Source organism: Poecilia mexicana, unplaced genomic scaffold (assembly GCF_051168715.1).
Source record: "Poecilia mexicana isolate PSO_F unplaced genomic scaffold, ASM5116871v1 scaffold_14, whole genome shotgun sequence".
In the NCBI taxonomy this organism is placed as follows: domain Eukaryota; kingdom Metazoa; phylum Chordata; class Actinopteri; order Cyprinodontiformes; family Poeciliidae; genus Poecilia; species Poecilia mexicana.
The window spans coordinates 3,286,128-3,307,444 of NW_028263383.1; the positions used below are offsets into that span (position 1 = coordinate 3,286,128).

Below are 21,317 nucleotides of genomic sequence, written 5' to 3' on the forward strand. Positions count from 1 at the left end.
TCAGGAAACGTCTTCCACAGGAACGTTTGTCACCAACGGCGATTTATTTAATGTTGGCGCTTTGCAGCAACATGTCATTTTAAAAACAAAATATATCTAAGTAGGTACACAGTGGTGAAACTTCACAATAGAAAAAGGTGCCGAGTCTCGTGTGGGTTGTTGAAGGTGGAGCCGAGAGAAGAGACGGATGTCAGAGTCCTGAATCCGGTTAGTGTTTGCTCTTCTTTGCCTTCTTGTGGGAGCGGTGTGGGGACCGCGACTTGGATTTGCTGACCTTCTGGTCTGGAGATGGCGATCGGGAACGTTTGGACCATTTGGGAGACTTTGTTCTGCCAAATGAGTGCAGAATAAATGATCCTGAGCTCATTTATACGGAATAAGAGCTTTTTTTCTTTGAATTTATATTTTACCTTGATGGAGAGATGCTCCTTGATTTCCTCGGCTTTTCTCCAAGTTTACTGCTCAGTCTTCTGTCTCCGTCCTCGTTTTTTTTGCTCCTCTCTTTGTGTCTCCTTTCTTCCCTCTGCCCGTCTTTAGACTTTGACCTCTCGGTCTTTTCTTCGCCTTTGTGAAACTCCTAGAGCCGGTAGTGTAAACATTTTAACTGACTCAACCTCAAAGATCTCTAACTTTGTTTGCAGATTCTTCACAAAATGAACCATTTCATTAGCAGACAATTTGAACAAAAGTTTAACTAATACACAAAATACAATGAAATTGGTGGCTGTATGAGTATTTTAGCACTGCATTCCCACGTAGCGCGGGAGTAAAAGGGCGTAGGTTCATGTTTCATCCAGTAGATGGCGCACATAACAGAAAATCTGACATTTTGTAATAAGATGATCATAACACTGAAGATGCTCCTCCAGTTTCCTATTGAAGAATACTTTGATTTGGTTTCTTATGGTAAATTATACAAGGTATGACGATAGCGATAACAATTTAAACGTGTTCTTATGAAATAATTTATCCCAAGAGGAGCTGCTCACCTTCTGCAGCAGTTTCTTCCTGTAGTTCTCCACTTGTTGCTGTAAGCTCACCCCAGACTTCTTCTGCCTCTTTCCAGATTCCAACTCATCTTGGAGCTTCATAACCTTTACCTGTTTCAGAAACATTGGGTCAGTTTTACTGTTTAAACAAAATCCTGTTTCATACAAAACTTTCTACCTAAAAGATGTTGTATGCGTCTCTCCAAACAGAAGCATTTGTTTCTTTCGCGAGTAGAAAATTGGACACATTTATTAAAAGTAATTTGTGTACAATGACTAAAACTGAGATCATCTCTAGGCCAGTTTATGATAAATGATGGAGCAAACACTTACTTCCACCTCCCTCAGCCTTTTTCTTTTACTCTCAGACATATGGGGGAAAACTGCCCCCTCATAGCTGGGCGACCTGCAGGAATCGGCGCTGCTGTCGCTCTCCGAGTCCTCGTCTTCGTCCTGTGAGTTGCAGCTGGAGCCAGATAAAGTTAAAGTTACTAAAACTTTCCTTTCCTTCCAGATAAATGAAATACTTTTGATAATACTCAGCCTTACCTAATGTGAACCTTCTTTTCATCCTGCTCCCCTAAAGTATCCCACTTGGAGTCGGTTTGGACTGAAAGAAAAGAAGCAGAACCAATCAGGGTCAAACTAGTCACAGGAGCGTCCAGCTACGTCTTACCAGTGTCACCGATCTTCTCCCATTTAGACAAAGGCACTCTGGAGAGCGGAAGGTTGCTTTCGTCCACTGAGGACAAAACAAACCTCGATAAGCAGCAGACAAAGTAACAATTCTTATGCTAGAGAGTTGTAGAGACACTAAACGGTGGACTCACAGGGAACTCCATCAATGTCATCAATAGGAGCGTTTAGGGGTACGCCATCGATGTCATCAACGGGGACTCCGTCCAGGGGGTCCCAGCCCATGGGGCAGCCGTCTATGTCGTCCGCCGGAGTCTTCCCCATCGGGAGCCCGTCGATAAGCCTTCTGTCCAATGGCGCACCGTCAATCTCACCAGATACCTCCTCCAAAGAGACATAAAACTCACTTTGTCCAATTGTATTCGTCAACATCTCTGGCCGGTGAGGTGACACAAAGCAGCAGCCGCCTCTGCAGCGAGTAGATAAGCTCACCTCCGGCGTCTCCGTCTCCTCCTCTCCTGCTTTGGCAATGCCCAAAAAGATGTTCTGAAGCTGGATTAGATAAGGCTGGGGATATATGGCCCAGTCTTCCCACGCTCTAAAACAAGTCATGGCCTTTTGCTGTGGAGACATTAAAAGGTTTCAGCTTTCCCTTCTCTTCTATTTTGGGTGAAGCAAATGATTTATGTTACCTTAAACTGCTCAGCCTGCAGTCTGGCTTGAATGTTTTTATGTGCTGCATGTAGATGCTCAAATATCTGTGGTAGCTTGCTTTCAAAACTGCAGAGAATTATTTTAAAACCCATTAGATTTTCCACAAATACAAACATGGATGCTCTAAAAGTGAATTCAAAGACGGCCTCTTACTATTTCCGATAATATGACGCCCCGGCCACTTTGGCGCACGAGTTGTGCAAGACGTCCGACACGAGATATAATCTAGAAATCTGTGGGGATTGGTGACAAAACGAAAAGATGAGACAAGACATTTTACAGCAGACAGGAAGGAGATACAGTTGTGGCTCCTGTTGAATCAGTCAGAAGCAGCTGTCGGGATGTTTCCATTTCAGAGTTATGCTCCAATCTAGCATCGTTCTAGAATGCACTTTCTGCTTCTCTGCACAAAATACCAACTGAACTTAATCTCTGCTCATGTTTGTAACATGATAGATGTGAAAGAGAATACTGTAGAACAGCAGAACTCGCCTTCTTCTGAAGGGGAACTTGAAGCGAACTAAAGGACTCCGAAATGTGCCCCACGACTTCCTCTGCTGCATCTGCCCGGTCCAGACAGAACAACATGGCGCTGGCGATATCCTCCCTGCTGGGAGTCAGCTCCTCCACGAGAGTCTCCAGTCTCTGTCGGTGCCTGGAGTGGGTGGGAACGTCACACATTCAGCTCTGATCAAGTCGGAAGCCGACATGCGTCCCGGATTCAGACGTACTCGGCTCTGAGCTGGCCCTTCTTCACCTCCTCCTCGGGAGGAGCGGCCTCCTCGACCGCCGCTCCCTCGTCGCTCCTCTCAGTGTAGCTGTTGAGGATGGGGGGTCGCCACAAGGAGCCGCCTCTGAACAGCCGAAACTCTGCCGTCCTCCACTTTGTCGGGGACTCGCCCTGTGGGACACGAGACCAGATGTTAAATCCACACAAGTTATTTCATATAAAACCAAAGACTTCTAAACACGTCTCAGTCAAGCAAACTCACCTGGAGGATGGAGAACAGTTTCCAACGGTAATACACGTGATCTTGGCTTTTGTTGTCAAAAAGAAACCTGAGAAAAAAGAAGAGTTTCAAAAATAAACCTCGAGTTGTTTTTATTTTTGTTCTAATGGGACGATTATGTGACAGTTTAGCATAGCTACCTGTAATCTGGGTTGTTTTTTTCTTTGTTCATTATCATGGCTTCAAATAACGGGCCTTCACGCACCACAAACTCTACCATCCTGTGAATAAGGAATAACAGATTCCTGTGGGGAGAAATGGCTGTGTGAGTAAGAATACACACTAAACCAGAGTCAAACACAACATAAAGACACCAATCAGCTCCTTACTAAACTACAGGCCAATGAAAACTGCCTTACTGTATTGTTTCAGCTCTGATTTAGGCTTAAAGAAACTTTAGTAACTGTTCTCGACCTCAAACATGTATCCCCACATTATTATTGGGACTGTTAATAGCAGGAACCCCTGATAAAAAATGTGTAAAACCCTGTTTGTGTTTTATCGCAGTAACATATTCCAGAACAATAATTAAAATAAAATCAATTTAACCTTCAGAATCAATACATTTGTTGAGTGAGGGGGAAAAAACAATATTCCCAGCAATTTTTTTTTTTTACAAAATTGTCATTCCTAACGACTCCTATAAAATAAAATTAACTAAAGCAAACTTTAATGTAGAAAAACTGCATGGCATTATGAAATAATAAAAATTAGATACCAGAAAACTAAGAACGGGTCATGATTGGAGCTTTACAAACTATAACAATATAAAAAAATTTAAGCTTAACCTACGAAATAAATGTAATTCATTTAACATTTATTTTAACAGTCCAATTTTCCTACATTTTACTGTGTGAGATTATACTACTTGTATTAAGGCTTCGTCAGGAGAGCCGGTTTTTGTCGAGGATACTAATTTAAACCTTAGCAGATTCTAACTGCAGGGATGGCTATATTTGGACATTTCAATGAAATAACAGTCAGCTCTTTAACAAAGTTATAAGATCACAATGGTCAAATATAAAACGATTAAATAGAGAAACAACTCAAAGGTAAAATATCCTGAGAAGCTCCTGCAGATTGTTGGAGCCCAATCACTAAACCAAATTTAGATCTGCATCATCTACACCTACTTGTACCCTTGAGCAACTGCTATTATTTACAGAACTGTACTAGAAAGCTAGCGCTAAAGGCTAATTACATCCTGACTGGGTTAGCATTGAAGCTATCTGCCTTCCAGCTGTATCGGTCTGCAGTGTCTCAGCCAGCCCATGCGAACCCCCGGCCCTTAAAGAGTGTATCTGCACGTTTACTAACTCCCCACTTTCTATGTGACTTACTTGTGTGTATGCAAAGTCTAATAAATGTAGTTTCTACTGAATATGCATGGTTACAAGATGAGTGCGCCTCAGCCTCTGTCCTATGACACTAATGCTATGACAGCTGGTCAGTCGTAGGAAGAAGAGTGTGTGTACCTTTCGGTTGGGATAACCACTTTGACTACGGCTTCGGACAGAGTCTGTTTGTGAAGTCAAACCAAATAGTGAAGATATTAAAAAGTGAGTACCTGTACAGATGAAACACTGCAGGATACATACAGCATAGAAAACAACGATCAGACAACTGGGGAGGGATGGTAAAAACTTCAACATGTAGGGGGGTGAAAAAACTGTTATGGAACCCAAAACTAAAAGCTTCAGTTACTAACGTGCGCCCAAAGAGGGCATGAGAAATTGAATACGGTCCTGCATCCTGTAAAACTGCAATGCAGGAACAGATAAGCAAGTAACAGAATGCTTTTTTTAAATCACTTAATAATTCATGATCAATTTTGTAGATCTTGGATCAGCTGCCTGGTAATATTTGAAACAACTTGACTGCAATGATCATAAAGGCCACATTTTCAACCTTCATGCAGAAGAGATCTACGAACAAACTGTCACCCTTTATTTTCACACTCATCTACAAAACCTTGCTAAAGTATTCGGACGCCTTAAACCTTTACACATTTAGTCAGTTATGACCACAAAGTATTATTTTACAGTTTAAATCAAGGTTAAAACCCACTTGTTTAGAGTTACCTCTGATGAATAATAACTGGAATATTTATCGGTATCTTTGATGTGAATTATTATTGATTCTTGATGATGGCGTTTGACAAAATGAAATGTTGGTTACTGTATTGTGTTTTTTATATTTCATGTAAAGCACTTTGAATTCCCTTGTTACTGAAATGTGTTACACAAATAAATCTAACTTGTAGGGATTTCATCCCTACAGTTCTTAATTATTCAAGAACTGTGAAAGGTTTTACAAATAAAAATGTGACAGACTGTTTCACATTTTGCACAAATTGGAATTACGAAAATTAATTTGCTCAATGGAAACACACCAATTTTGAAAATAAAAACTCAGATTTTTTTGCTAAATAATTTCCCCCACCGTATTTTAAGCCTGGCGGGCCACCTGGCTTTACTTGTCCCCCCACCAGGTTTAGCACTGTTTATTTATTTATGTGGTTTTTTTTAAGCTTTTAAGACTTTATAGTTCATGTTCAGGTATTAATCTCCCAATAAAGCATAATTGTCAAGTCATATTTTCAAATTTCCTCAAACTTTAACCATTTTTTAACTCAAAAACCCGACGGGTTGCTGAATAAATGACTGCCGAGTTTTCTGAGGGAAACCTTGCAGTTGTATCAAAATTTGTATATTTCGCAAAACTGCATCTCGCATCACACGAGTTAAGTGATCAATAACAAAGAAGAAGAAGACGACAGGAAGGGGTAGGAGGATGATGATGATGGCGCGGCATGTTTTTTTAACAACATTGCAAAAACAAATGTATTCTCGTGTGATTTTAAATGTTCCTTATTTAAAGGAAATGCCGCAATAGCGAAATTGTGTTTTGCACACATTTGTAATGGGATTGAAGCTACTGTAGTGTGCATTTCTACTCAGCTGCCTTTTAGAAATCTTGCTATAAAATACAGTGCAACCAACTGCTCTTTATTGCTAAATAGAGTCCAGTTACGTGTAATTTAATATCAGCTGATCTATGAAGGCCTCAAAGGTTTTGTTAAAGAACATTAGAGAAAAAAAATGCAGGAAGTTGTGGAGATTAAAGCGCCGTCTCTGTCGCTTACAGACAGAGATGCAAACATCTCCAAGCTTGTGGGCATTATGCAACAAAATGTGAAAAGGTTCAAAGAGTGTGAATGCTTTGCTCAGGTCCTAATCCAAAACATTATCTTGATCAACGCACTTTCAGCTTGACACCATCAGCCGGACGAGGAGGCTTTACCTTGTCCAGCTCTGCTTTGGACGAGCCCAGCGGCTTTGTGAAGTCGTTGCGGAAGCGATCCCTGGGCTGAGCGTTGAAAGGGAGACCAGATGGGGGAGGAGGTGCCACCCTCACCCCAGCTGGTGTGTACAGAGGCTGAGGTGGGATGCGGGCTGGTTTGCCCCATCCGAGCTTCATTTCAAAGCCCATAATCACTTTTCCTGTGGTTCCAAACACATTGCTGTCAGAGATTAAACAAAAATGATGAAAGTTCGATAAATTGGGACCAAGTTCGAAGGTCCACTTCACCGTCTAGAGCAGCCATGGCTCTCTCTGCATCTTTCCGAGTCATGAAAGCCACAAAGGCTCTGTTTGAAGTCCTGCAGCGCTCCTCGTCCGTTCGGGGCCACATGATCTTCACGCTGGCCAAGGGGCCATATTTACAAAACTCTCTGCAGAGTAGGTCTTCGTTCATCTGAGCAGAAAAAAAAAAACACAGAGGTGAGAGATGCACATGTAAAAGCATTAAATCCAGTAAAACTGAGTGTACTCCTGCTACCTTGGGGCTAATGCAGTTAATGTAGAGGTTAGTGGTGACCGGGGCCGTCAGGTCATCGTACAGCACTGGGGGGCAGAACGGAGGGGGCATTTAATAAAAACTGCTCCTGCATGTTTCTCATCTAACATTTCCAGACTCAGCTTTTTTACAGTCTTCTGTCCTTTATGTTCATTTAAACTATAAGTAATTAAAAGTTCATAGTGACTTTATGTCAGGTATTTCTACAACGGGACTTGCACGTAGACTCTGCAAAATAAGACACTGACATGACAGGACAGGATGAAGGAAAGAAAGCAAGCAAGAAAGTAATTGAAAGAAAGAGACAATCTAATGAGGGGACATTAAAAAAAGAGATTAAACAAGAAAGGAATGAAAGACAGAAGGAAACAAGGTGGTATAGAAAGAAGCAAGAGATGAAAATGAAGGGCCCAAGTAAGGAAAGAACAAAAGACAGACACAAGGCCTAGGAGATGAGGAAGAAAAGGAGGATGAAGGAAAAAAATCAAAGACACAAAAAAGGAAGGCAGGATGGAGGGATGAGGAAGGAAGTACTGAAGGAAGGACAAGAATAAATAGAGGAAGGAACAAAAGAAGGACGTAAGGAATAAGTAAGATGGGACAAGAAAAATGTCAAACTCAAGGAAAAGGGGACACAATTTAAACAATAGGGTAAAGAATGAATAAATTCAAAGATTTTTCTCATTTTTATTTCTATACTTAATCAGACCTGAAAAACAAACAACTCTCACTTGATCGTCCCGATAATGGAACGTCCAGATCGCCGTATCCGCCTCCTTCTCCTCCAGCCTCAGAGTCGTTTTTCTTCCTTTTATGCCTTTCCTCACGTTCCTCCTGTATGCTGAAAATTTTCGATGCAAAATAACAAGCTTGTGTGCGCACATAATGTATTATTCATATGACACTTAGGCATAAAGCTGGAAAAAATGTGTCGGACTTACAGCTTAAGTTCCTCTTTAAAAAGTTCGAGATTGCTCTTCTTCTTTTCTTCTGTCTTCTTCTTGAAAGCCTGTTCATCAGCGAACACAGCGTTTAGTGCTGCCTTACGGTACACGTTCTGAAGACTTGAAAATGAATTGAAACTATGACACAGCAAAGATGTGAAGAGTACAAACTTACAGACTTTTTGCTGTCAGACGAGGATGTTGGTGAGGCATGTTGAGACACAGGGACAAACTTTGTGGCGGGTCGGTACAGCTTACTTTTCTTGATCTCTCCTTCTTCCTCCTCTGCAGAAAGTATAACCCACCAAACACCAACTTTTATATTCTTAGTCAAAACATATGAAGGTACAAGTGGCAGTAACATGACGCAGTCCTACATTGTCAGTTCTAAGTAACGAGAAGATTAAACTTTAGGTCCTACACAGTTTAGGACTTAACACTTCCATTAACGGTCCTTATTATTTAACAGAAACAATGAACAAGTGCATTACACCAGACACTGAAAAGAAGGAAGTATCATCTGAAGTCTCCAATCAGAGGTCAAACATCCCTGAAAAGTCCATACTCGCCTTTAGTCGCATTTACGATTCCCCCACGTACAAAAGTCTTCACTTTGCTTTTTTCACTGGTTTCAAAAGATGCAACAAATTCTTCAAAAACTTCAGCAGCTTTCTCTTCCTCCTGCAGCATCGCACAGAGATAAAAACACAAACTTATGTCCAATTTACCCCTTCTTACAGTTTCCAAAGAAACAAAGCTTAACAGTAACCAATTACTGCAACTGATACACATGGGCATGACTGTTATCTTCAAGTACAAATGCTAATGCAAGCATACCTTTTTCTTTAGCTCTACTTTCTCTTTCTTTGTGATCGGTTTGATGGAGGCGGCTGGTTTTCTTTTTCTGTCCGCCATGCTTAACCTGCAAGACATAAATAAAACTGAAAACATAGAGCTAAAAACAACCAGCAGTAAAATACTACTGAAATATTCCAGCAATCACATGGGCTGTGATAAGACTAGGAGTCGTCGCCGATGAATCAAAAATGCACTGACACACGGAGCAGAAAATCAGCCAACAAGAAATACTCAGACTTTACGTGTTTTATTCTTTTTTTTTTGCGCTAAAAAAGAGGAGACGCTTACCATTACAGACAAAAGTGAATGTGACCGAATCTATACAGCATCTGATCAAAACGGAAAGGCTCGTTGCTTATGATCGAAGAACACGCCCTGTGGTTATGCGATGTTTTGCGTCACCTAGGTTCTACTCCCTTGGAGATGGGAGTGAGAAGATTGTTCAGTTTCTGTATCTGTTACAAATAAAAGGCCGTTGTGTGAAAGTATGTGAATGTACTGTGTGTAAAGACACTTGACCTTGAAAGGCGCCTCCACAGCTGCTTAGAGGTTTTATTGTATAAAAAGATTTTATTCATTCAACACTGTTAAAATGCACTGACCCTCCTCCAATCTGGTGCTAAGCACTGCTAGACAACTGGCTGAAAAAAGGTTAATATACTTTAACAAGAAAAAAATAATAATTTTCAGTCACGAAAGATAAAAGACTATTGGGTTGGAAATTAAATGAGTGTGACCCATCCCTCTTATTAATTTAACACTGTTTGAAATTATAGTTGGAAAGCTACAAGTGGCTTTTATGTTAAAGTGACAACTGGAGGTTGACTCCATGAGCAGATAGCCCAACTACTTAACCTGATATCAGCTTGTTATACTTGTATAACCTTAGAAAATACATTATAAACACTTGGAAGCTAAAAGTAAACTAATTTATCAGTCAGTAGTTATTGTTTGTAATCTTGATGAAGTCTTTGTATAATATTATTGACAATATTATGTTGTAAAAAATTTTTGAGGGGCATTTTAGGAAATAGGGCCATTACTTTCCTATTTAAGCAATTGGATCTATTCCACATTTTTATTTATTTATTTTTGTTCTAAATACAGTGATACTGTAAAACTGGTATTTTTGCCCAAGGTTGACATACTAAGGTAATCTTATACTGGCCAATGCATAGCCTATCTCAGTTTAGATCTGTTACTAACATCTAAAAACCTCAACATAGACCACAACATGATTCTGGTGAAGCAAAAGTAGAAGATAGGCAGCATCAAGCCCCCCCTCTTAAAGACAAAACAAGAAGTGCCTGATTTGTTTTATTCTACAGAATATAGGATATGCAGGAAAACAATGTGTTGCTGTTTTTTTTAAAATAGGTAATAGTTTTAAATAAATCTGACTTTTTTTGTTTGTCTTCTGCTGATTGATGGAGAAACTAGCTGATCTGATCTCTGACCCATTGAATAATATATCTCTATTTGTATGTATCAATAGCCATATTCAGGATGTGAATATAAATTAGTTTAGTGCAGCCTTGTCTGGGTCAGGGTGTAATAATGTATCTTAAAACAAATGGGTGGACTTCTATGAGATCCTAAAACAATAACTACACATTATAAGATGCATTCAAAGCCCAAAGCTGTTCTCTGCTAACTGAAAACATCAAATTTGGACATGTAACAAATTTCAAGAGAGCTTTTAAAAACTAAGTTTTTCACTTAATGTAGATTTTTAAAAATTCATAATGCACACATATCATAACTGAGTACATTTCCAGCGAAACATAAGTATTTTAGACCATTTCTATAAAAAATAAACAGTTTTAATCGGCCTGGTCAGCTTGAAAGCCATAATTTCACTAAGCTAATGTTTAGCTTAGCCACCAGTTCTGTGACTGCTGAAATATGAAGCTAACCGTAGCTTTTCACGACTACTGCTGCACAGAATGTACATTTTTCAATCAAATAACACAGCTGCCTTGACACAAACATGCAGTGGTGCTAATCGTTTCCATCTTCTAACTAGGGGGTGTCCTACAGAAACAAACACATCCCTGCTTGCTAGCTAACATTCAACGGTCCCCCTGCTGTAACGCCACAACGCTCCAACTAACCATCCAAGGAAAAACACTCAGCCCCGCCGCATGCACACAGTCATACCTCAGCCAGAAACTCTGAGTCTTTTTCTAATGCTCCACCATTTTGGTTATGACATATGTTTGTTTTTTGCTGGGGGTTTTTGCTGCCACAGCCAGATACTCAGATGCAAGAAGATACCCGAGTGTAGCTCCTCAGTGGGGGCAGGACGCCTGCTCAGTCTGAATGTCAGTGACGGCTCACTGCTAAAGATTGCTGTAAAAAATGACTGGCTTTTTTTTTCTTTTTTTTTTTTTTTTACAGATGTTTAAAAGTACATCTTATTTTGATTTACAAAAAAAGAGGACACTTGACCCAGACCTGAAACACTTCAATTCAATCATACTCTGAAGACTTTTGATCTTAACAAAGTTAAAATGTGGCTTCTCTATAGAAGGAATAGTAAATTAACAAACTTCTGACTACTAAAGTGACTTTTAAGTCTCTGGAAATATATAATAGAAATAATTATTAGGTATGCATATTGGTATCAACAACAGGATGTTTGGCATTTTTTTTACCATATCTGATAAGTATATCTGGTCCGATATGTTTATATTAATCTTGTTGCCATTTGTGTATGTTTTTCAGGATGGGGAGGGTGTTGGCCATGTGGTATTTGTTCAATGCAGAGCAGGATTCTGGTTCTACACTATGTAGGCAAATATAAATACCAATACTGATAAATGCTGGCATAGCAGCAGTATTAATGTTGGATATTGATATCGGCCCAAACTTTTACATCGGTGCATTCCTAAAAATGGCTTTTCTGTCGCTTAGAGAATTAACATGTGGCAATAATAGCTCACCTTTTAAGCACATGGACAAAAATACACAAAAATCTGAAATTGTATAGAATGTATAAAAATAACAAGCAGCAGGGGGCGCGGCGGCAGCACAGGGGCAAAGCGGGTGACCCTTTGCTGAATATCTACCCCCTTTCTCACCACCCACTTTCAGATAAACTCCAGTAGAGGCAAAATAAGCCTAAAAAATTTAATAAAAAGCAGCAGTCTAACAAAGACTCAAAAAATGTGTATACTCTTTAGTTTCCATCTTCATTCTCCTCAGTCAGTTTAATAGATTATCTCATTTTCTCAACCTTTTTATAGTTCCTGTGTCCATGTGACTACAGGGTTCACCTGCCTTTTGTAAACATTCACTGCAGTGCAACCCTCTTATTTGTCTCTAATGTTCCAAATTTGTAAACAGAATAAGTTTTGTAAGTTTTGGCAGCACATCATTAACTGGAAGCACATTAAAATATCTAAAGCCGTTAACCTTCCCACCGCCTGTGAGATTAGGTAGCAAAGATAAAAGTTCCCGGAGAAAAACTTAACTTTCTGCAGCAACACTCAGATCATTCTGGGTGATCCCAATCTGTTCTCTTTCAAGAAGTCATACATAATCCCTCTGCTTGATTTGTGTTTGTCCGGCTATACATCTTTGAATCTCTCCCTTTGAATGTCTTGACTTGACTTTTCTTCATAAACCTCTCAAGGCTTAGGGCACCTTCAGGCTTCTTGTTTCTTCTTCCACATTTTTTCCTTTCTCACAACTTTCCATTAGTTTTTTAGATACAGATCTCTGTGAGCGGCCAACTTCAACGCTTCACACTAACGGGTAATTTAATGCTGGTTTGAGCTGCAACCTTCAAACCACCTCATCTTCTCACATTAGAAAACCAAATTTAAATGTATTTTTGTTGGAACAGGCCAACATGATGGATAATTTGGAGATAAAAGAAAATAATCACTTGTCTTCTCTGTTTTTTAATCAAATGAGGAAATTCTCAAATGTTTGTGAGAGGAGATTAGCAAACACATAAAATAATGAAGACCAGAGGACACAACAGGCCAAACTTGGAGAAGTTTAAAGCATGCAGGGTTCGGTCAAAAAACAATATTCAAAGCTTTGAACGTCTCAAAGGACTCTTTTTTAATTTGTCATCCAAAAAAGGAAAGAGGATCTGCAAACCTACTAAGACATGGTCGTCCTCCTGCATTGGCAAGCCAGGGAAGAATAAATAATTGTGAGCTAAATACAAATAAACACAGCCAGATTTTTAATTGTAAATATATATATATATGATAAAATGAAAATAAACTCGTGATTTTGGTTGTAATATGGATAAAGCAAAAGTAAAGATTAATGTAATTTTGTTTAGAGGGATAAGACGCATTTCGACAGAAAATTATTTTTAAATGTTATTTTGAAACAGGACGTAACATGATCACGCACTGTCGTGGAAAATGTGACTGATTCCTGCCTCCTGCAGTGCTGTGCTTCCTCTAAAACCAGGCGGCAAAAAGGGGGTTAAAGCCTAAAATGGCTACCACACCCCCCTCCTCTTCCGCATCCTCCTCCTCCTTCTCCTCTTCATCCTCATCATCACCAGCAGCAACAGCAGCAGCAGCATCATCATCACCTCCGAAGCCCATCCCCTAGCGTCGGTCCGGAGAACGCACCCTGCATGCGCAGGGGCGGAGAAACTGCCGCTGTGCGCTCGTATTATTCTACGAGTAATTTCTCCTTTTTTTTTTTTTTTGTTTTTACGAAAATGGCGTCTGGTCAGGGAGGTGTAGGAGCTGTCACTGCTCTACAAAACCATGACTGCCCCAGCGGACCCCACTGGAGCCCGGGTGTCAACCAGTACCACCACCAACAGCAGCACCACCAGCAGCAGCAGCAGCACCACACTGCCCGCAGCCTGGACCGGGCTCTGGAAGATGCCGTGAGCTCAGGGATCCTGAACCTGAGCGGCAGGAAGCTGAGGGAGTACCCGGGGATCAACTACGATCTGACCGATACGACACAAGCAGGTGAGTCGCTCTGATTTGGTGCCTGCGGATCCAAATCAGAGCGGTGGGAGGGTCATGAACGCAGCATGCTCGCTTTGTGCGTGGGTTTCTGCTCCCTTTTTTTTTATTTTTTATTCTTGGATAGGGGCGCAGCCTCTAAATAGGGGAAGCTGGACTGACTTGTGTTAAACCTTAACATCTTCGTTGTAGTTACCGTCCAGTGGGTCATATATCACACCTCTGCGCTCCTCCGCGGACTCTGTTGAGTGCCTCCCCCCCCCCCCGACGCCAGTAGCTTTCATTATTATATCTCCCCTGGAGACATGAATGAGACGGCAGGCGCACCCAACAAGCAGGCGCTTGTGCAGCGCTTTGGACTGAAGGCTCAGTTCATTTTGCACCAGGAAGCAAATTATGAATGAACCAAGTTACACATTCCTAGCACGCTTCGTATCCTTTGTGCGATGCATGTGGCACTGAGGGTGCTTCTTCGTTTTGGGCAGACAAAAGATGAAGGGTACTCAGAGCCTCACCCCCCTGGCTGCCTGCATGCCTTTGCTGATATAGATCCATACATTTTAGAATGTGCCAAACAGAAAGAGGGGAGCTGGTCTGACTTTATATTTTCTCTAGGCTTGTTCATTAATGGTTTCTGCCTGAAAGGTGACCTTATGCTGCAGTCAGGTCAGTCAGTAGGTCAGTCACGTTCTCTTATTGCTGTGTTAGTAGAGCCATAGCACACATACTAAGTTTTACTTGGCATTCAGGGTTTGCACTGGGCTTCTGTAGCGCTGCACATGAGAGCCTGACGGGAATGAGATTCTCAAGGTAGGATAACCTTGAGTAAAAATACCTAGATTTCATGGTGTTTAGTCAGAGATTTATCAACAATTTGCATAACACAATCTAATAGGTTTGGTTTTCAAACAAAAAAACTGAACTTATTCCTAATTATGTTATCTGTAAGTAGAGATGGGCCAATAGGAATTGGATAATTTTTTGTCTGATTGATTGATTCATTGACTTTTTCAGTTGGTGATAAAATTAGCATTATAAATGTAGACAAACAGAAATTAAATTTAAAAGTATTGACATAAATTAGAGCCTGGAAACTGTAAGATAAAGTGCACGGTTTCTTTTTACTATACCAAACACAAATACTTTAACGTCATTTTGATCACCTCTGCTCAAACACGGGAAAAAAAATCTCATTAAATAAGCAAAACTTAAGATAGTCTTCATGAAAATGTTTATTACAAAACATTGTCAGTCTTTATCCTTGTTATCCAGAAGACGCTGACTCTCACAGTGAACGTCTCGTCCTCTGATGTGTCCACCTGCCATATGGCGACACTTTATCATCAGCGGCTTATTCCTCTGACGAGCCCCTGGCCTGCGTTACACCCCTCTGCCCCAGGGAGTTTGTTGAAGCAGGTTTTTGTTTTTTTAATGACACATCTGAAGTCAAAAGAAGCACCAGAAGCTGTATAAAAAATAATGAGCTTCTGACGAGAGCAGGAAAATTAGCTTCAAGATTTAGTTAAATATCTCTTTTTATTCAGAGGCTCCGATTGGCTTTGTTAACTATTCCTCATTCCAGATTGGCACAAGAAGAGAGAATAAAGTGACTCTCAAAGGCCTGCATTTTGTCTAAAACGCTGGGTGTTTTGTTCACCATGCTGTTGTAACAATGAGCTCATTTTGATCTAAATCCAAATTTATGATTGTCATCTGTTATCTCCAGAGCATGGCATATTCCAGGTATGAAAATCAGAGATATAAACAGACGTTTTCACGCCTGTAAGGCCTCTTCTTTCCATAGAGCCTAATCCAGCGACAGAGAAAACTGCTGTGTCTTTACTTTCATTTCATGTCAGCGTGTCGGTGCTCTGAATAAAGGGTTGTGCTAGAGGGAAGTCACACTTTCACTTGCACAAAGACATCAACGCCGCCCTGTAAGCAACAAAAGGTGTTACATGCCTGCATTTCAGACTAACTGATGAAAGAAACTCGTTTGCATCTAATCTGAGAGAAGTGATCGCTTTAATTGTTCTCCATCTGCAAACAAACACGTTGCTCTTAAAAATGAATTGCTCTAACTTTAGGTCCTCTTTCAACAGCTGTAATATGCGTCTGTTTAACCTTAACTCTATTATGACGTGTTTTGTTTTACTTTAAAACATGGCTGCTCCAGAAACTAACAGGCGACCTCTGTAGGTCAGCCTATCAGCTGGAGCGGAGAGGCTATCTGACACATGAGTGCCTGTTTGCTGTGCGCAACTAGCAGTTTGTTGCCACTCAGTTTGTTTTCCCATGAGAAAAAGCAGCAGCTCTCTGTGACGCTGCCCTCAGCTTGTGCTGTGGTGCAGGACAGCAACACAACAAACAGGCCAGATATTCAGGTTAACAGAACAAGCTTACACTGCTTTGATGCAGCATTATGATGAATCATAATTGTCACTGCATGTACAATGTTGGTATTAAGAAGAATGGAAAAAATGAAGAGCCCACTGCTCTGAACCCCATTGAAAACCTCCTGGTTATTCCACCAAATGTTGATTGCTGAACTGAGTTAAAACATTAGTTTTGTTGTTTCTAAGTTAATATGAACTTGTTTTCTCTGCGTTATTTGAGGTGTGAAAGCGCTGCGTCTTTTTTTTTGTTTGTTATTTTGACTATTTATCATTTTCTGCAAATAAATACTTAATTTTGCTTGGAATTTCAGAGACATGTTGTCAGTAGTTCATAGAATAAAAGAACAATGTTCATTTTACTCAAACATTTACCTATAAAGAGGGAAATCAGAGAAACTGGTCATTTTAAGTGCTCTCTTAATTTTCTCCAGAGCTGTGTTTGGTTGGATGGTCTTTTACTGGCTAAACGTTATAAAGAGTTTTGTGAGTTTACACAACCATCTAGCACAAAGAGTGCTGGGGAGTTTGTTTTAGTCTACAGTTGGATAGAGAGCATCTGTAGACATCAATTTTCAAACCTTTACCACATATTCCAGCACATAAATGATTTGATATGAACCGTCTCATTATGATTGTAAGACTTTAAGTCTTTTGTCTCTAACAAGTTTTCTTTTAGTATTGCCCGTACTTGGCTTCATCCAACTTCCCACCAACTTTGATCAAATTTGTGTTGTGCACATCTGATAACTACAAAGGAAACAGACTGACTGCACAATTATACACCATTTTGTGTTGGTCTATCACATCAAAATCCAATAAAAACATTAAAGTTGGTGATTGTGACACAACAAAATGCGAAACGTACTTTTTCCCGACTGACGGAGAGTGAGGTGCATGATAGGGTTTGCATTCAACTTTATAGAGTAGAACAAATGCCAAGTAGTACATTATTAAATGCACAGTATATAACTAAAAATGGCTTATGATAGAGATTGTTGTTTGGGTAACACTTTATTTGAAGAAGTGTGCATAATACTGTCATAAACATGACATAACATCTGTCATGAACATGAAGGAGTCTTCATGAATGTCTATGACTTTTAATGGAAGTTTTAGTACAACTTTGCATTAAAAGTGTCATTATTGGTTGGCAGAGTGACACTTCATGATAACAGTCAAACATTAATGAAGACTCCTTCATGTTCATGACAGGTGATATGTTATGTTTATGCCAGTATTATGCAAATAAAGTGTTACCTTAGTTTGTAAACAGAATCCTTCTACATTTGGAAAACCTCTCAGCCTCCTTTTATATGCCGGTGTTTTAAAATTAAACCAATAGTGAAATGAATGGGAACGAATTAGGAAGAGTGTGATTTTTTTTTTTAATCATCAAATGAGGGAGTTTGCTTCAGGGGTTTCACAGCTGCAACAACAGGTTTTGTTGAAACAGATGTGCTTAGCTTATGTACCTTTAATTAGTGTGGAGTGAACAGAGTAAGTCCCACAATGTGTCGTCACCACATTCCTGGGATCTTGGAATCTTGAAGTTTGACCTCTGCACAAGGTCACGAACCAGGCCAAATTCCTTAATTTAATAATCAACCCATGCAAACACTGTGAGGGCCTCTTATCTGCAAACAAAAGAATAAAAAAGGCCGAGCCGTACCACAGGGCTCTGGGAAACCTGGCTGCTAAAAACACAACAGGATTCAGTCGAGGGTTTAATCTTCAGGACTCATTCTGAGAGTTATAACTTCAGGTACTGCTTTTGTTTTCAGAACTGAACTTATTTTAGAAATATAAGCAATTATTTTTTTATAGGTATAGATAGTAAATTGTACAGTTGAGATTTTTTTATTACAAATTAAAATAATATCACGTTTTGTATTTGCGGTGGACTGGCGACCTGTAAAGGGTGTCTGCCGCCTCTCGCCCACTGACCATGAGCTACCAAGCTAGTTGTTTTTTTTTTTTATGCTGACATCAAAATTTAACCATATTCCATTGGTCTTCAGATGAGTGGTCCTTTAGTCAGCAGTGACTTCATATTTTGTATTATTTACAGCGCTTTGAGGCAGAAAAATCATATTTCAAGAGCTTGTTGGAGAAAATAATCTAAAATATACCTTTGTTTTAGACCTTGGTGTAACATTTCATTAATGGCTCTCATGTTACAGCAGCTCTGATTGATTCTATCGTCTCAACGACATGCGGAGTATTGAGGCCATGGTGATATATTACAGAGCTAACCTGTGCACTGGTCGACTGATACACAAACCACTAAATGTTTAAAAATGATCTGACATTGATGAGTGAGAACCATTACGGAAAGATTAGACAAAGAGTGAATAAGTGCCATTGGTTTTACTTGTGTTTGACGCGAGTCTCATGTATCCAGCCATAAATCCTGGCTTTTAATCAGTCATATTGGTGACAGATGGTCTGTTGATTTTTTTGCCCACAAATAAACAGAAACGTTAGAATTTAACTGTCAGAACAAAGAAACAATAACACATCCACCATTTTTCCAATTCAATTAAAAAATGTTTAGAACGAGACGCAGTTTCTTTGGCATTGGTATTTTACGTCTTCTTTATGTATGAAGCATTTCAAGTTCAGATTCTTAAAAGAACTAGCTCATTTTACATGTGAAAAATTATTCATTGATTATATTATTGATAAAAACTGCAATGATAAAACCAGTTGCAGTAATTCCACGGTTCCTCCTCTATCATCTATTCTACTCCATCCAGAAGGCTGAATACCTTGTTGGCTTGCAAAATGTGCATTAAGTTTCTTAGAATAAACCAGCTGATAGTTAATGCGTTGCAAGCTGTTCTTTGCGATATTAAAAGTGGAACAGCTGTTATTACTGTGGACTTGCAGCAAGAAGGTCCTTGGTTTGAATCCCAGCCTGCGGTCTTTCCACTCCATGACCATGTAAGGATTAACGGGTAAAGACAATAGATGGGTGGGTATTAATATTGTTAACAGAGATAGTACAAGGACAAGACGCAGTATTCTTGTAGTTCTTATGGCTACCGTAGCTGCAACTCTGCAGATCTACAAGTAGGTGCTTCTGCTCCTTTAAGTTTTGAGTGAGCTACTCATGCATGGTCACATAATCCCTTTACAGTCCTCGCACACTTTCAGAAAAGCTTTGCAGCTGATGAATAATAAAGATTTTGCACAAGTGCTGCTGTGACAGTCTGCTAAATGTTTTGAATTGGGCTGGATTCGGAGACATGTGGGAATTGGTGTTCTTAGTCTGCAGAGTTTCGTGTTCAGCCTATATTTTATTCCTTCACACGCCCTCGAGCGCTTACAGACTCTGGATTAGAGAAAAGATGAAAATCTAGAAACGGCCTGAAGGCAGCTAAATATTTTACGAAGTGTGCTTGAAGTATTTGATCTGGACATGAACCAAGTTAATGTGTGACTAACACAACAAATGGAAGATTTTCAGTCAGATGGATATTTATTTTACACCTTGTCAGTCAACCGGACCACAAAATGAGACCTATTTTGGATTCTTATGATTTAAACTATAGTCCCTCGAATGAGGAAAGGGATTTAACCCTTTTCTACTTTTTTGCATTCCTTCCACAAGACTGATTTCTGCTTTAAAGAATCTGTAAAAAGTAAGCAGTCCAGTGTTAACCAATCAAATGTGTGTTTTGCTTGTATTCCTGTCTTTGACTGTGGTTCTTTTGATGCATTAAAAAGTCTGTTTTTTGTGTTTGTGCAAATGTGTTTTTATAAATGCCAAACTGTGTTTTAATAAACACACTAAGTGTTGAACCATCAGAGAACTGACCAGATGAAATCCAGAGTCCTTAAAACGTCTAACCACTGAGGTACGCAGCTGTATTTTCTTCCAATTCTTACTGTTCTTACTGTGTGCACTATACGTGGAAACGCCCACTCCACAGTGAGTGAACATGCTAATAAGCAATACACGGTATCCTGAAGGTTCATCATCTTTTTGAGCAGCCCCCTGACACAGTGGCCCCATAGACAAAGACCCATATTACCAGTAGGAACAAAAGCAACTGGATGCCAGAGAGACAAGCTGGTCACTTCTGCTGTAGGGTCCTGACAATTAACCGCAGGTTAATTATTGTGTTTCTTTCCATTAGGAAGTTTGTGCCTTCACTGTTCAATATTAATCTGTTACCTCTTCCTAATCCCTTTTTAGGTACTTCATAAAAAAGTAATGCTTGTTGTCATTTGGCTTGCTTTAAACCTTGATAGGATATCTCTTAGTGGAGATTCTGCTGTGTCACAGGAAGGAAGGGTATTATCTGCACTCCCAACCCTAATGAATGTATTGCCGATGCAGCGTAAAGGGTGCAGCGGAGTGGATCCGTGATGGAGTGCTCCTCTGCCTCATAAGGCTTTGTCCTGTGGGAGCTCTGAGCAAACCAGCAGGTGGATTAAAGACCCGCTGCGGCCTGCAGATGGTGCACAGTCTGGAAAAGGAGGAGACAGAAACGCGCGTACAAAAGACCCCTGAATCCCTCCTCCCGTAACGTGCTATCATCAGCCCTCATGATTCCAGTGCTAAGCAGGAATCCCCAGTTGTGGGGCAGGTGGATAGTCTGTGTACAGCTGCGTTACATCATCACAATGAGAGCCTCAGGGAGAGGCTGCGGCCACTCTTAATGGAGAGCGAGCGTACCCCATGACCTCCCATTAGGTGTTCCTCCCTGTGGTAATTTCTGTTTCCTTTAAGCTCTTCACTTGCTTTGTCTTTCCTCTACTGACTGCGCCATCGCTCACTTCTTCCTTCTGCTCACCGGTTGCTGTTAAGAGTTCAGGTCTGAGAGGTCTGTGAATATATTCGCTGTTAATTAGTGGTGAGGGTTTCTAAATTGGTCAAATCTTGTTAAAAAGTGAAGCGAATCCAAACCAAACTAGAGCGGTTGCTTTTAGCGCACACAGCCTGATTGT

The 21,317-nt window shown here is 40.2% G+C and overlaps 2 protein-coding genes across 3 annotated transcripts in view; one reads left to right on the forward strand and one right to left on the reverse strand.

The window, feature by feature from the left end:
• Nucleotides 1-25: 25 nt before the first annotated feature.
• On the reverse strand, nt 26-11,731 carry LOC106916664 (U2 snRNP-associated SURP motif-containing protein). 2 transcript variants are annotated; one of them, XM_014985099.2, is made up of 24 exons: nt 11,171-11,731; nt 8,990-9,074; nt 8,722-8,833; nt 8,328-8,437; nt 8,150-8,217; nt 7,940-8,049; nt 7,191-7,255; nt 6,941-7,106; nt 6,653-6,852; nt 4,825-4,868; nt 3,490-3,594; nt 3,332-3,398; nt 3,071-3,240; nt 2,832-2,994; nt 2,493-2,572; nt 2,318-2,405; nt 2,118-2,246; nt 1,820-2,006; nt 1,666-1,731; nt 1,539-1,599; nt 1,323-1,455; nt 990-1,100; nt 411-577; nt 26-329 (listed from the first exon to the last, which is right to left on the reverse strand). In XM_014985099.2, the coding sequence occupies exons 2-24, from the start codon at nt 9,065-9,067 to the stop codon at nt 209-211; spliced, it is 2,601 nt and encodes an 866-aa protein (XP_014840585.2). In that variant the 5' UTR covers nt 9,068-9,074; nt 11,171-11,731; the 3' UTR covers nt 26-208. The 2 variants fall into 2 exon arrangements, with proteins under 2 accessions (XP_014840585.2, XP_014840584.2); XM_014985098.2 differs by having other exon boundaries at nt 1,820-2,009; nt 11,171-11,729.
• Nucleotides 11,732-13,443: 1,712 nt separating this feature from the next.
• lrch2 (leucine-rich repeats and calponin homology (CH) domain containing 2) overlaps nt 13,444-21,317 on the forward strand; it is a 48,227-nt gene continuing 40,353 nt past the window's right edge. Inside the window, exon 1 of the mRNA XM_088012609.1 lies at nt 13,444-13,968. Coding sequence (XP_087868735.1) covers nt 13,620-13,968 — 349 coding nt within the window. The 5' untranslated portion in view covers nt 13,444-13,619. The remainder of the gene's footprint in view (nt 13,969-21,317) is intronic.

What these genes read in the sequence shown, in the direction of transcription:
- LOC106916664 (XM_014985098.2), bottom strand. Translation starts at nt 9,067, where the DNA reads ATGGCGGACAGAAAAAGAAAACCAGCCGCCTCCATCAAACCGATCACA. An exon ending in AAGTAGAGCTAAAGAAAAAG is followed by an intron (nt 8,834 to 8,989) that starts GTATGCTTGCAT and finishes GCGATGCTGCAG; the next exon opens with GAGGAAGAGAAAGCTGCTGA. An exon ending in TGACATTGATGGAGTTCCCT is followed by an intron (nt 1,732 to 1,819) that starts GTGAGTCCACCG and finishes TTTTGTCCTCAG; the next exon opens with TGGACGAAAGCAACCTTCCG.